The sequence below is a fragment of the Apostichopus japonicus genome, chromosome 20 (genome assembly GCF_037975245.1).
Source record: "Apostichopus japonicus isolate 1M-3 chromosome 20, ASM3797524v1, whole genome shotgun sequence".
Classification (NCBI taxonomy): domain Eukaryota; kingdom Metazoa; phylum Echinodermata; class Holothuroidea; order Aspidochirotida; family Stichopodidae; genus Apostichopus; species Apostichopus japonicus.
The window spans coordinates 7914604-7930120 of NC_092580.1; the positions used below are offsets into that span (position 1 = coordinate 7914604).

Here is a 15517-nt window from a genome sequence, read left to right on the forward strand (position 1 = left end):
CTATTCCAATACCGTTAGATCCACGATTACAAGGTATTTATCATATCTGCTTTCAATTTATATAAAGTTCAGTTTAATACTTTACGTTTTTCTTCCTCATTCTATATCGACCAATCGTTATTATATATTTGAACACTGAAACAAATATGACATTGAACAAAGCAAATGCTTAAGTTTTGCCTTCTTTTTCAGATTTTCGCATTTTGCATATACATGTACGACCAAGGTCTTTAGAGCTAAGGCCACATGGTATTTATTACAGGCCGGAATTGGTGTATTAATTGTGTATAACATACGGGTATTCCAGTTCATTTTATCAGCATACGTTAGCATCCCTCTTTCTATGGAGCGCCAAACGTTCATGAATACAAATATTGGGGCGCATATCGCAGAACAGTTCGATTGGACCAACGTTCAGTGACTATTGCCTCAATCAGTTTATGGAACTATGAAAACTTGTAAATAAAAAGAGTCTCGCAAACCATTACTTTATATCATGCAAATGGGAAATCCAAAATTGTCTAATATAGCATAGAAGTGTTGTCCTCAAGTTCGGCTGGGCAATGTTCATGCCACTAATTTAGGCTTTATTTTTAGAATACCTGCAATGACACAAAATATTAAAATTTGGTAAAGGTTGGTCTTCAGTCATGATAAGTTTGAGGTCAAGGTCTTTGCATAACCAGGCCATACACTACAATGATAATAAGACGTGACGTCACTACAGCATGAATGATAATGTTGACCACTGCCAATTATGTTTCTTGATGAAGCATTTCGGTTAAACTAAGCCGTGTATCGTTGATAGACATGACATTACAACAACCTTTACAAGAATGGTTTGCTCCAAAGATAAGCCATTACAAAGAATATAAATCTGTCGGTAATTGCAATCGTGTTTATTCACTCGTATGACAATCAACAAACAAAGCATTGAGAAGAAGAATAATTAATATCCAAATAAGGTTTGTGATTGCTTTAAACAATAAACCCTTTCTTAAGGAACTTTTTAAATGCATTTGTCCCCGAAAAATAAAATGAAAAGTAATAAATCTACAGACTCGGATCCAGGGGAGGTGTGAGAGTATAATCCCGACGCCCCACCCCCTCCCCTTCAACCCTATGAACATATAAGAACAAAAGTAGTTATTAACACAAACTAGTGTTTAGACATAGGTATATAGACGTAATATATATAACCTACGTATACCTAACGTCTATTTTTCTCTGGAAGGGGGAGGGGCTTGGAGGAGCCCTCCCAATATGGTAGTTGGCTTTAACGATCCCAGGACCACTCCTCGCCTTAAAATCCTTGATATACCCTTACATCTTTTAAATATGTATATCAATGACTCTCATTTAATGTTTCATCTTTGTAAACATATCATTACAAATTAAACCGTAGTCTAAAACAACTAAAAAAAAAAAACTTTGTAGCTAAACGAAAATGTCAGAAATATATATTTCTTTAATTTGCTTTTTCTCTTCAAAAAAAGTCAGTCATTTCATCAAAAAGTTTAGGCACTATATATTGTTCTGTTTTCCCATCAAGATAGACATCTGATCTTGCCCACCAACATTTGTAGCCACGGAGAGAGAACTTGTCTCGCTGGTACACGTAGGCCTTCTCCTCCTCCTCCATCTCCTCCTCCTCCTTGGTGCCGAAGTTCATCTTTGCCTGGATCTTTCCAGTCTTGGAGTTACGAGATTCATCCATTATCGTCAAAGCCTTTCTTTGAAATTGTCCTGTAAAGATAATGGGTCAGGAATATTATACAATTCTACACCTGGAGTTTTTAATATAAAATACCAAGTCAACGTGTAACGATAGTGGAATAGTTTTCGGATTGAAGGAGGGGGGGGGGTGGGAGTAGGGTTAATATACTTGGAAGTGTTATTAACCTTTTGAAATTCACCAGGCTGTTTCATTTTATACCCACTCCCCCCTCCTCCCTGCCCAATCACAAAACACCTTCTTACTGTATAATGGAAAACCATTATAGTAAGATCCATTGAATTTCCTAAAAGTAGAACACTTACCCACAATTCCATGGATCCGGTTTGAGAAGCCTTCTCCTTTAACCAGAAAGAAATCAAAGTGCGTAGGGTGGTCTTTCCAGATGAGTCGTTGAATATTCATAACGATGTCATTACCACGTGATATCGTGACCAGACCCTTGGCTTGTATAGCAACGGTGTATTCGCCAAGTATGATATCCCTCTTCTTTCTCCACGAGTAAGACACCTCAGAATCTACTAACACTTGCAGGGGTGCAATGGTTACCCTATGGTGCCCTAACTTCACCCCAATACGGTTAAAGAAGGTATTCTTTGTGGTACTGTTTGATGAATCTCCGTTCATTGTGAATGGCCACATCTTAGCGTTCACAAGAATGTCTGAGGAATCAAGTTTATGCAGGGAGAAAGGTTTCTTTGACAAATTTACGAAATTTCGGATTTTTTTAAATATTTAATCTAATGTACCTGGTTAACTTTAATCTCCTTGTCTCAAATATACGTGAACGAAGATTACATTGTTGGTTATAGCTAATTTGTATAATTTTATATTATCCAATGGTTATTTTAGCTATCAAGATATAAACTCGTTTAATCCATGTTTCTTGAAATAAGAGCTATAGTCCACCTTTTACAACAATTAAAAATTTCTTGTTAGTTTCATCCACAATTCCGAATTCAGTTTGAAATAACATATGGTTCTTTTGAAACCAGGGCGTGACTATTTTGCGAGCACATGGGCCATACATACGGTTTGGGTTCCCTCAGTTAAACCTATATAAGGCAAACAAAACAGTCGTGCGATGATCAGGCCATTTTTATTGTATTTTGACTATATGCCAATCAACTACCTCTTTCGGGTGTAGGGAGGAGGGCATGGGCCATGTATAAATTTGGTGGGGCCCCAATTAATCTTAAGCCAAACCAGTTAGGCGTTGCGTATATATCTGTGGCTTTACTTCATATTTACTGTCTCTTGATATGTTTATGTGTCGTCAATCGACTTCATTTTTATAGAGTCTTTAGTTTCGCTGAGGGTGTCTAAAATTATTTCAAACTCAGGCTAAAATTTGTCCTCGTTACTTACCCAAACGTTTGTCAGTCAGAAGATTAACAATGGTCCCTTTCTCACCGTGAACATCAAAGCAAATAGTTATATTGGTGTTTGGAAGATCAATCACAAAGTGCGGATCGCCAAATACTTTAAGGAGAATTTGAGAAAGGAGAATAAAGCATTAAATCATTTCTCAGACAAACTTGGAATTATAAGAAACAGTATTAGATTGGCCATCTGCGTCAATTAATTATTTAATTAACTAATCATATTAACAAACTTACTCAGTCCATCATTAAAGAAGTATTTTTAATTTAGGCAAAAGTAGCTGTCGAAAGTTGATCAGTCCGACAGCTACATATGTATTCGTTGATCTATTCTTGTCAAAAAAAATGCACAATTGAGGATAACATTTGGTTTTACTATTGTCTTAACCCAGATATATCTTAAATGTCTTCTTTATTAATTAATTGATTTGTATTTATGTTTCTTTGTTTAATGTTGTCTTTCTCTTTCATACCACCTCCTAATAGTAGCGACGACATTATATTAATCTTATCATCCAATCTGTCTAATGTTTAAACTTGACCGAGTCGTTTTTAATAAAAACAAGAATTCTTTACCTCTTGAAAAAGCAGTGTGGTACCGACCAGTGAACAACTCCTCTGGTTCAGCTGAAATGAAATTTAAACTACTGGAATTAAGTTTCAAGAAATTCAGTTCTCGATAACGTAGGCTTGGAGTGATAATGTCCGCCACAGACAATTTTCGTCCTCGCGTATACTACGTCTAACCCTGGTTTAATTTTAAGACGAAGCTAACCGAACCATCACCCTTAACTTATGGCATGGATATATTCTTGATAGAGAAAACCCTCCTCCAAGTCACACTCTCACCCCTCCTCTTTCCCTCCCTCCCCCATCCCTTTAGGAAAGATAAGCTATGGAACATTATCTGACACATTTACGCAACTTACGTAGTCTGGCTGCCAACGCATGGGGGAAGCGTGGGTCCTCGTCTGGAGGGGTGTAGAAGAGTAGGGCAGAGAGTGGGGTTACCAGATGGTACTGCAGAGATAACTGCAAAGCTTCTTTTCTTAGTGATTCTATGAGCTTAGGGGAAGTCTCCAGCTGAATCTGTTGTAGTAGTTCCTTGATCATGAGGTGTGCCCATATTTTCTCCGTGTAGTCTTCGACCACATTAGGCATGGGTGGCATCTGTAGATTGGCATAAGTGAAAGAGAAGATAATTACTTGAATTACTTTTGCTCTTTGGGGACAGAAATAATTGCAGACTACCGACAAATACAGAATATTGATCAAAATCACACAGAACAGCTGGTTTTCCATGTGGTAGCTTGTATAGTATACAGATCATGACTTAAGATCTCAAATGACTTTTTATGACAATCATCATGATATTAACATCGGATTCCCTGATGGTACTGCCACCCCCACCCACCCCCCCCCCCCCTCCCTCATCGCCAAACCGATAAGTATATTTCATAAGTACAGTATGTATTAGTAGGTACAATTTTCTCAGTTCGCTTCTCACCTCCGCAATGTCTTGAAAGACAGGTACATTAATGAGCCCATCGGCGGAATTGGCATTGAGTAGACCAACCACAGCCGGACCATTAAAGTCGTCACTGATCTTCCCTGCAATTATGATTTCTCTCCCGTTGAAGATGCTAACGAATTCATTCTGTGTTAGTGTCTCGCTCGGTATTGCCTCTTCCCCATACGTCACTCTGACGTTATATAACAATGGTGAAGCTACTTCTTGAAAGAATCCTTCCAACTGTGAGGCAGCGTGTTGGTCGTTGGTCACCCTTCGATACACTCCCTGGTTGCGTACGGCTAAACGGTATAGTAATTGCTCGTCTACGTCAGCTCCGAACCCGATACAAAACAAGACCGCGTTGCCGTCTATCGCATTCGTCACGGATTCCAAGATGACATCAGGACTGGTTTCACCGACGCTTGGGACGCCGTCCGTCATAAAAATAATCGCATCGAATGTTGAGCTATCGTCATCAAATTCGCTGGCTGCTTCAAGTAAAGCATTGTTAATATCGGTACCTAAAATGAAACATGTAAACAGTACATTATGAAAATTAATCAATGTTTTCGTCATCAACATCACTTATCGACATCGCCATCGTCATTGTCATAATAATCGCCAATAGCAATACAAAACTAATTGATTCATATTGAAGATGATGTAGTGAAACCTTACCTCCTGAGGCGTGCAGCGCATCAACAAAGATATCCACTTCTTGAACGGTTTCCTTAGTCACGGGAACAGGTTTCGCCTTCCAGGCCTGTACCTGACTAGAGAACAGTACCAGATTGAAGAGATCCTGTTCTCGTAGCTGCCCAAAAATCGCTTTCAGAGAAATCTTCGTCTGTGTCAACTTATCACCGACCATGGACCCACTAAGGTCTATGACGAAAACGACCTTCTTTGGTGCAGGGGGCAGGTCTTCGGGAGAGATGAAGTGAGCAAAGTATCCATTATTGATCTAGAACAATGAAAATTAATCAAAGTGAGACACCTAAATAGCAATGCTTTTCGTGTGCTTCGTATAGTAGAATAATATATGTCTGACGAGTCTTTCTCTCTTACATTCGTATTGGACATAAGCGCCAAATGCATCGTTTTTCCCTGTAGCCGTGTTCTATATTTACAAAATGAGACCCGTGGTAGAGCGTGTTGAGTAGGGTGGATTGGACGGGACGGGGTTGGGTGAGGTGGAACGTGGAGGGGAGGGGTGGGGCGTCGTGGGACGACGGTGTGGGGTGGCCGGGGTGGGGTGGGGTGGGGTGGGGTGGTGCGGGGTGTCCCGTTATAGGGTGAAGGATTATGCAGTTCTATATTGAAATATGTCAGTCTATAGCCATTATTTCCCCTATTTGTTAGTTACCTCAATTCTTCCTTCCAGAGGTCGATGCACCAAATCGTATTTTACCACAAAGACTCCATTGATACCGTGTTTTGGATCAACTTGTCGCTGTTCATAAGCCGATGGGATGAATCGAACACTGGCTTTAATCATTCCTTCCTCGAAATTCTTCTCGATACTTGATTCTAGATCGTCGGTCTTCGGTATCCAGAAAGCGTTCAGGGATTTAAGACCCTGGGTTTCCATTAAAAATGCTTCTACCTTCAAGTCTTCCACAATCTAGAACAGATATAAAAGAAAATTAGAAAGCCTGTAACGTCAGAAAGATGGTATATATTTATAAAATGAAAGAACAAATATCAATTATTGTTGGGATGGAATTAAAATCTGTGACACTATGTTATTTTCAATACAATCTCTCTAACACTATAAGTTCTATATATGAACAAATAACGACTAAAGAAACTAAAATGGATACTTCCAGCCGTAGAGGCTTTGTGATATCCTCTTAATCTCATGTGTGAGAGAACAGAAACACTTTGGGCTTTGATATCTCCAACGACATTTACGGCCAACTTGTTTGGTGCAGTGTTCTAACATAAAATTTCCCAATACTAGTTTTATAATATTTTAACGGTTGAATCTCTACCTTCTTTACGATAGGATAATCCATAAGAAGAGCCTAGGTCAGGATCCTGGGACTTTCATATTAACGATCCCCCTCTTAGAAAGTTTCTTAATTTTTCCTTCAGTATGTTATGCAAACGGGAATTCGTAGTTCCTCCCCCTATTTTTACCGGGCCCCGGATTCCGTCACAGCTACATCCTTTACCCTTCCCCTCTCCCTCCCCATCCCCATACCCCACCCCACCCCTCATCCACCTGTGGTTCGTGGACTATTCAAATTTTCAAAAATCATCTTGACAGCTATTCACCGATACTTTATATCAAATTCTATCTCGAAAAAATTACACAAACCTGTCCAGGAGCAATGTGGACCCTATGCGTAAATTCACCATCCTCACTTCTGAGTAGCTCGTCGTAAGTGAGGTGAAACGTCACTGTTGATCCAGGGGCCACGTCCAGGTCAACTTGAAATTTCAATGGGCTTCCGCTTTGGGAATGTTAATTTCAAATATTTTGTTTAATGAAAAACTACTTATTAAAAATGAATTTTTAAAAATTCATATATTCGTCCTAAGATCAAAAGAGAACAAACGGAACAGTACATAAGGTGTATTTTGTAGAATGTTTAGTCGACATGAGATAAGAAGCAACATACTATTTAGGGCATAATCGAGTATCGGAATAAACATACATTAGAGTTCCGTTCTTAACTTAATCCAACACCTGACCCAAATATATATAAATCCAGTTACCTAGAAAAGTTTTTAAAAAAAGTGAAAATACGATATTTCATTTCATCCAATGTGATTCACATGTACACCCACCCACGCTTCCGTAAATTAATATCTTTTTCCCCCGAAAGAACAAATAGCCTGGGTTCAATGCAGCCCTTCCTCTGTACCGTTGGTAGCCGTGTTAATTGAAATATGTTGACGTGGTTCACAAATCTAAGTGAATCGCATTTGGAAAACCGTTGCTTCTAAGAATGTGTCGTGTGGGGGTGTCGTATGGGTATGGGGATTCTTTGTATATGTATACTTGAACTTCATAGCTTTTTCATGAAAACGACTTAGTACTGCGATATGTCTATTTAGCTTACAGAAAAAATGAGAAAGGAAGGAGGGGCAGCGTTGAATACCTCGTTCCTCAAGATTTCCGAATCTAACCATAAGCTGAACGTATATATAACTTATGCACCCCCCTTCCCACACACACACACCCACGCATACCTTCCCGAGCCCATTTTTCGTCAAACCTAAGTACATGTGATACTTTAATTCAGTGTTAATATGTACTGCTGAATAAATGACATCCAGGCCTATATTGAATCACTCTTTTCTTAAAACGTTCCGATTACTTCAACAGTACCGTGACGTCGCGGAAGCTGCTAATATATTGCCCGGACATGTCCATACAGAAAGAATCAACTTGAATAATAGGCAAAAGTGCACTCACTTGGTAATGAATTTGAATAAAGAAATTAACCGAAAGCTTAATTTTTCTCCGTACTTAGTCAAGAATTTACTTTACCTTTCTCTTGCGTAACCAGCGCTTTGTTTCCGCCTCGTTGCGTTTGCAAATGCTGCTTGCGCAATCTTCTTGTCGATGATATCTGCATGGTAAGGAACGCCGTCCACGTCACTGTAAATTAATACACATTCGAAAGAATTACTGTTTCTCACATCGTTTCTTGGCATGAATTTCAATACTGAAATTGAATTTCAATAATAATTGAAATCAAATTTGAAATGGCGTTTTGATAAATCTCTATTGAATCCGATAATATAATTCATAACTTAATAAGCAATAACAGAGGATTGCATTTTTCGATCTGATAAAATGGATTGTCGTTAAACTTATCAGTCACGCAGTAATGGTTACTCTGACTACCCGTTACCATCTGTCCCATATAGTGGTTAGATACACTGTGCATAAAGTTAAGAAGCCGTTTTGCTGTTTTCTCACATAACAGACTCATAACGAGTCACCCAATATTTAAGCGAGTCGACTCATTGCCAGCCATTCCTGACTCGAGTCTCCGTATTCTCTATGATGGAGAATGGAACTTCTCAAACTTGATCGGGTCACATTTGAAATTAAGTGATACAAGTCATGACTTGTTACAACACGTCATAAACGGACGAAATATATCATATTATTAGGAGAGATTATAAATGTTATTCTCTGCTGTGATGATTTGAGCGTGGGTACTTGGACCATGAAGTCGCTAATTTGTATGCAGTGCTATAAAACTTACATTGAAAATGCGGAAATATATGAATGTGGAGTAATCTTGAAACCGAACGGAACTTCTCTCGTTTCTTCTCCTATGTTCACGTAGACAGCTTCAACGGTGTTTTGGACGAATCGGGTTGTGATCAGTGACGTCACGTGAAGTTTATTCAACGTAATTGGCAGAATCTGAAATATTTGCATATATGAATATTCAATTTTGAAAACGTTCCTTGCAGTGATACAAATAACGAAATTTGGTCAAAGGTTAATCGATCTTTGTATATGACAGTTAAATATAAGCCAAGTGCAGTGAATAATTTCGAGGCATGTGTTAGTTTGGTCTTTTGTTCTTGGGATAGAATAAAGTTCCTTTCAAGCAATTCTTATTAAAAATGACGGCAATCTACTCAGTGTCGATCTGTATTGTACACTTTGCATTGTGCAGTGCACATGTGCATATTCAACGATTACAGGGAGTATCAGGAACGATGAAAATTGACAAAAATGTCAATGGAGACTTTTTGGTTTATTAGAATAAACCAATCATATAACTCCCTAAATACCAGTATATTTTATTTAATCATAAACGTTATTTTAGGCTCGTATCAAACATTCCCCAAGCCCCCCCCCCCTCCCCACCCCCCCCCCTTCTACATCCACCATTACAATTTTGTGAAATCGCCTTAGAAACATTCATATCGGACACTAACTAAAATCTGTAAATTTGAAATGTTTCAATACATGGAATCTTCTAATGAACGATTTAAAGAGTAAAAAGTCAGTCACATCCTTTAAGAAGTGGTTTTGTAAGGAAATAATAGCTAGTTACTGACTAAAACTAAATTATACCTGTATGTAATTACTATATATATATATTGAACATTTAATTTGTAGTTATATCTATGTATGTATTCATACACATATATATATTTTGTTTTTTCTTTTCTTTTCTTTTCTTTTCTTTTCTTTTCTTTTCTTTTTTCTTTTCTTTTCTTTTCTTTTCTTTTCTTTTCTTTTCTTTTCTTTTCTTTTCTTTTCTTTTCTTTTCTTTTCTTTTCTTTTCTTTTCTTTTCTTTTCTTTTCTTTTCTTTTCTTTTCTTTTCTTTTCTTTTCTTTTCTTTTCTTTTCTTTTCTTTTCTTTTCTTTTCTTTTCTTTTCTTTTCTTTTCTTTTCTTTTCTTTTCTTTTCTTTTCTTTTCTTTTCTTTTCTTTTCTTTTCTTTTCTTTTCTTTTCTTTTCTTTTCTTTTCTTTTCTTTTCTTTTCTTTTCTTTTCTTTTCTTTTCTTTCTTCAGGGAGTCTTCCACACTGTTAAGCTTTTAAGCTTCATGGAAGACTTCCTCCACTTTGTACTTTTGTGGCAAACAAATAAATAAATAAATATACTATAATTTTTGTTTAGTTTATCTATGTATAGCCTATACATATACAACGTGTGTGTGGGTTTTGCGTGCGTGTATGTGTGTGTGTGTAGTGAGGGAATAGCTTCGGATATTTCAAGGTTACGTTCATACGCTATATATGATATCTTGATGTAATTTTTTAAACACTGGATTTTCTCGCTGAACAAGTACAATATATCAACACCGCTAATATTGATAATATTAAACTTTACAGTTAAAAATTAGTTTGTCATTGTGTTAACTTATTTGAAAAAAACTAGCCAATGAACACTATAACTGAAAGCTAAAAGTCAAACAACTGTTTTAATTGACAATATATAACATTAAAATATATACACAATTAAGAAGTTATCCTTATGTAACAAAGAATTACACGGTAAATTCATATAAGCTTTAAATTAGACTGCATGTACACGTACATTGGTTAGTTGAACTCATAAACCATCGGGATTGTCAATTATGAATCAATCAAATATATTCACTTATGAATGATGGATAGTTCTAATATAGTTATACGTGTACATATGTATATATATACCACTGACAATAATCGGTGAAAAGGTGCAGACCAAACAAAATCATACAGAAAATATGGAAATATATATTGTGGTTTAGCGTTAGGGGTGTTCAGCCCGTCTAGTGGACATATTTTGATTATACTGTGCCACAAACATAATCCTGTTTTATTTTAACCTTCAGTCCATGTTTGACACGACGCCAAGTAATATTCAATATTCAATATAAATCTTCTTCTCTGACGAAATTAAAGCGCAGACTGCACACCTGCTAAAATATCTTTGTCACGTCTTAACAATTGCTATGATGCTAAATTTGAGAGCGAACATGTATGATATCTTGCATGAAAAATGAGTTCAATTGGTCATTATAAAATACTAAAATCAAAATATGATGGTTATTTCAATAGCTCTTTCGCTATTTGTACATGTTGAGACATTTTCATTGTGAAATAATTGGGGGGTGTTGCTGAAAGGTGTCTAAGCCCCCAGTCAAATGAGCCCCCCCCCCCCCCCGCTTCCTATAAGCCTATGTCTAACCTTAACTTGTTTTCTTGGCAGGTATTTAAAAATGAATAAAAAAATTACTTCTCTCTATTTTGAACGGGCAAATAAATGCTCTGAGGCTGGACCGGGATTCGAACCCGAATATAATTTCAAGTCCTGAGGTGACTTTGAGGGGACTTTTCGAAACGTTTGTCCCGTTTAATATAATAATAACTCATTGCATAAGAGTCTCAATGGTAGTCTGTACTGTAAAAAAAAAAGGTGTACACCGTCCAATTCATAACAAGGGTAAACTGTCCGTCCCACTCCAGCCCACTCCCCCCGCCCGTTCTCTTATGTCCCTTGCAAAGACTCGCTTTCACTTTATATGCTTGGTAGAGCATGCTGAAATTGACCATTATACTCTTCTTTTCATTTTCTTACATAAAGAGAGAGAGAGACTTACCCATGCAGGTACCCCAACATCAACCTGTGCGTCAGCAGTTAAGGAAAAGCCAAAACCAAAAGTTGAAGATAGCAGAAAATACAGCAGGGTTATTCTTAGAAGCGATTCCATGGTGAAACGACCAATGATGCTCTCACGGAATAGTTATTTTAACTAGTCTCAAACACAAACCCAACTTTAAACTTTCAAAGTGTCGCTATGCTCTGATACTTCATTTCGCAAAAAAAAAAAATTGTCCGGGTAGGGTAGGTAGTTGAAGTGAAAAGTATTTATACACGCTGCTCACATTTATGCCTACGGAAGCTTTGAGTGACCGCTTGTATAAGACTTGACTAAACAGTTAAAGGGTTTATGTTACTGAGTTAATAGATCTGTCTGTATCAAGGGATGTAAATATCAGTCGTCTGGTGGTTTTCTGAATCCAATTGTCCTTTTTTTTTGGGGGGGGGGGGGAATGGGACCAGTTTCCTGTAATCCTGTCTGGCTAAATATTAAAAATGATTGATGAAAGATCGTTTACCTTTTGTAAAGGTATACAGACTTAATGTCAACATATATAGAGTACTATTTATTTTTCCTTTCATTCGACCTAGGAATAAAACCACAAGTGACGGGCATTAACATCTTTCCACAAATGGTTCGATTTTGCAGCCACATTTCACAATAAATATGTTACATTAATACCACAAGAGATGTTTAAATCTATAGAACCTAGAATCTTCTTACTCTGAAAACAACGCAGTTGTTAACAGCAACATACTTTAATACTTCAACCACCGTCTTTTCCTGCATAATCACTTGGACTATTTTGCATGTAAGAATCGGGTTGAACTAAAATATTCATGTAAGATAGTTATCGGCTGATTTAACACGTCATAGGGCCATAAGAAATATTTTGTCTATATACAGACACTGATTCTGCATCTGTTATGAATTATAATATGGTTATGATGATTATTAAACGCACATATACTTACCGGTATCTGCTTGCAGGGTAGAGTCCTTTGAATTGGAAAAGTAATCAATTTGTATTATTTCTCTTAATTTTGTAACTATTGTTTTTTATCCTTTTTTTTATTTTCTATTTCTTTCTTATTTAATTTGCTTTATTTTACAACAATTATACACTAAACTAATTGTTAAAGAAACAAAGTTGTTACGCAATGATATGCATGATAATAATTACTTAAGTGATACAAAACATCTGAATAAACTACCAACCATTCCTGAGATATTAATAAATAAAAGATTTTTAAAGGGAAATAAATATGGAACCGAGGAGTTTGAAAGCATGGCAACTAATCCATATTAGCACACCAGTATAACTTTATTAAGTACGAAATCATCACCGTCTTAATTTCGCCTTTTCATATAATGATGTTAATCACTTCTAGAACAAAAATATCAAACAATTTACAAACAATTGATATTTTGCACAAATCAAAAGTATCATATATATATATATATATATATATATGCAACCAGTCAGACACCATGCAAGTATTATAATGTAATCAACCTAGCACCATAACGGCACCGTTCTGACAATGAAGTTTCAACGACCTGAGGGTATTCGATAGTTATGAATGAATATCGTAAGTTAAAGATTTTTAAAGACACGTTGGCCTAGTATCCCTCAAATTGATAGATACGTTTGGTACTGACTGGTTAGTGCATACTCCGACCTACATGTCGTTGACCCCTGCAGGGATAAACGGACAAAGCGGCCAACTCTTTGTTTTGTTGGTCAGTGCTAACGATTGTTTTTTGTTGCTGCATCTGATAATGACTTATTTTAATTTCATGGTAGGTGTTTTACAACGCCAAAAGTGCCCATCAAGCGGTTCCGGGCATTGTACAATATGCTATAGGATGTGGGTCAATTTTGGCCAGTCACTTGATAAAAATGACCCATAATAAAATATAATAAGGAGATATCAAGATCAGAATCTTAATTTCATTTTCATTTTCACTCTAACTTATTTCTAAACGGAAGGAGATTTGTTAACATTGCGTCCATTTTATTGAGCGACGGATACAAGCTGTCGAGAAATGTTTGTATACTACGGTATACAGAGTATCGGCCAGGTGACTTTCCATTAAAAGTGAGAAAAAAAAGCGTGGCTGTTATATTATCGACCAGGTCATTAGTTACCTGTTAATATCAGCAAACACCGGAAACTTACCTGGTGTGCGTAGGTTGGATTAACAACCCACCTGCCTTACCCATGAAGACTGTTGCAAAACAGTTTTAACAATTTGTCAGGTGGTATAATAAGCAATCTACAGCACTGGGCGATACTGTCTGACAATCCACTGTTCAACATTGGCAACACGACATTTTGCAACAAGTTTATTACAAGTATCTAACGCATAAATAATACTAACGCCCAATTAAACAGGAGAGACGACATTTAGTCCTTAGGAATGTATAACTATATAAAGGGGATTATACTTCAGAGAATCTTCTTCCTTCCATGTACCATTTAAAAAGACTTTCGGTCCGAGACATATTGTACCTAAGCTATGAAGAATTACCGGTGCTGTGGTCGAGTGGATAAAGGCGGTGGCATTTGAAGCAATGAGGAAAAGCAATCGGGTGGTTTCGGGTTAGATCCCCGGCTAAGGTGGGTTTTCATCCAAGAGCAATCTACGGCTTTCCTTATCTGAAATGACTTTCTAAATTAAAAACATTCCAAATTTGAGTTAAAATGTTGAATTGGAAGCCACCGACGTATAAGTTGTAATCTATATAAGCCCTTGCGTGTTTCTCCCACATTTGTAGTCCCTTAAGCGCCGTAAAAGTAACTGCTGGTCATTATTATTATTATTATAAGATATTGCTTTATATAGATAATTCACGTTGTTTACAAATAAGTAACCCGTAAAGCCCCGCAAAGCCTCAGTCTACTTTATATATACATGTATATAGATTAAAGTATATAATGCAGTTGTTGTTGATCGAGTATACAGTTCCACTGCCATATCTCGAGTCATATCCTGTCCGCCACATGACATTCTAGCCCTCTACTCCCTGATTCTGATGCGTAGTATAGACTATACATGAAGCTATAATTAGGTCATAACGCAAAACTGTGCTAATTACTGCTTTGGAGATTCGAAATGAGGTTGAATAAAGGTATAGGGGGATGTACACACCCTAGGCCACCCCTCCCCATTCCCCTCTCCCTTTCCCTCCCCCTCCCCTCCCGCCTGGATCCGCGCCTCTTCACGACATGTGATTTGACGGTTCCTGACACGGAACTCCATTGCCATTTATTTTCTGAGACATGCGAACTAACACTGGATGCATGTGATTGCGTGTCAATAAATATCAATAAATATAGTATATTACCGTATATTTTCTTGTTCTGGATAGTCGCATAAGCACAATAACCCCTTTTAAACCCAAACCAATGCTGTTGCTATCGTAGCCCCAGAAATATATCAGAATAAACAAAGATAAGACATTATTTGTTTGCTAAGTATTTCTAATCCGGCAGTATACGTCAATGATTGTTATGTCTGTGGTAAGAAACCGTCACATTATCTGTTCAAGTACTTCCGTTTATCATGTTTAGTATAGAAAAAGTTGTTTCCAAATATGGTCACCTTTTATTAACTTAATGTCATCAATATAGAAACTCCAATTGTTCTTTGCCCCCCTCCCCTACCCCCTCAAAGTGTTTCTATACCGCAAGTTCATTCACATTATAATATATATGCCTGACATGATGTGTAAATTTTTCGGATAAATCACATTATTAAATTAAGAAATGCACCTTGAACGGTTTTGAGTTTATGTATGGGTAC

The 15517-nt window shown here is 37.0% G+C and overlaps 1 protein-coding gene across 1 annotated transcript; it reads right to left on the reverse strand.

The window, feature by feature from the left end:
• Positions 1-884: 884 nt before the first annotated feature.
• On the reverse strand, positions 885-12113 carry LOC139961898 (inter-alpha-trypsin inhibitor heavy chain H3-like). The gene is made up of 12 exons (XM_071961529.1): positions 11705-12113; positions 8860-9023; positions 8133-8243; positions 6954-7089; positions 5997-6254; positions 5309-5594; positions 4625-5151; positions 4047-4287; positions 3694-3744; positions 3104-3217; positions 2041-2397; positions 885-1746 (listed from the first exon to the last, which is right to left on the reverse strand). The coding sequence occupies exons 1-12, from the start codon at positions 11813-11815 to the stop codon at positions 1487-1489; spliced, it is 2616 nt and encodes an 871-aa protein (XP_071817630.1). The 5' UTR covers positions 11816-12113; the 3' UTR covers positions 885-1486.
• Positions 12114-15517: the final 3404 nt, after the last annotated feature.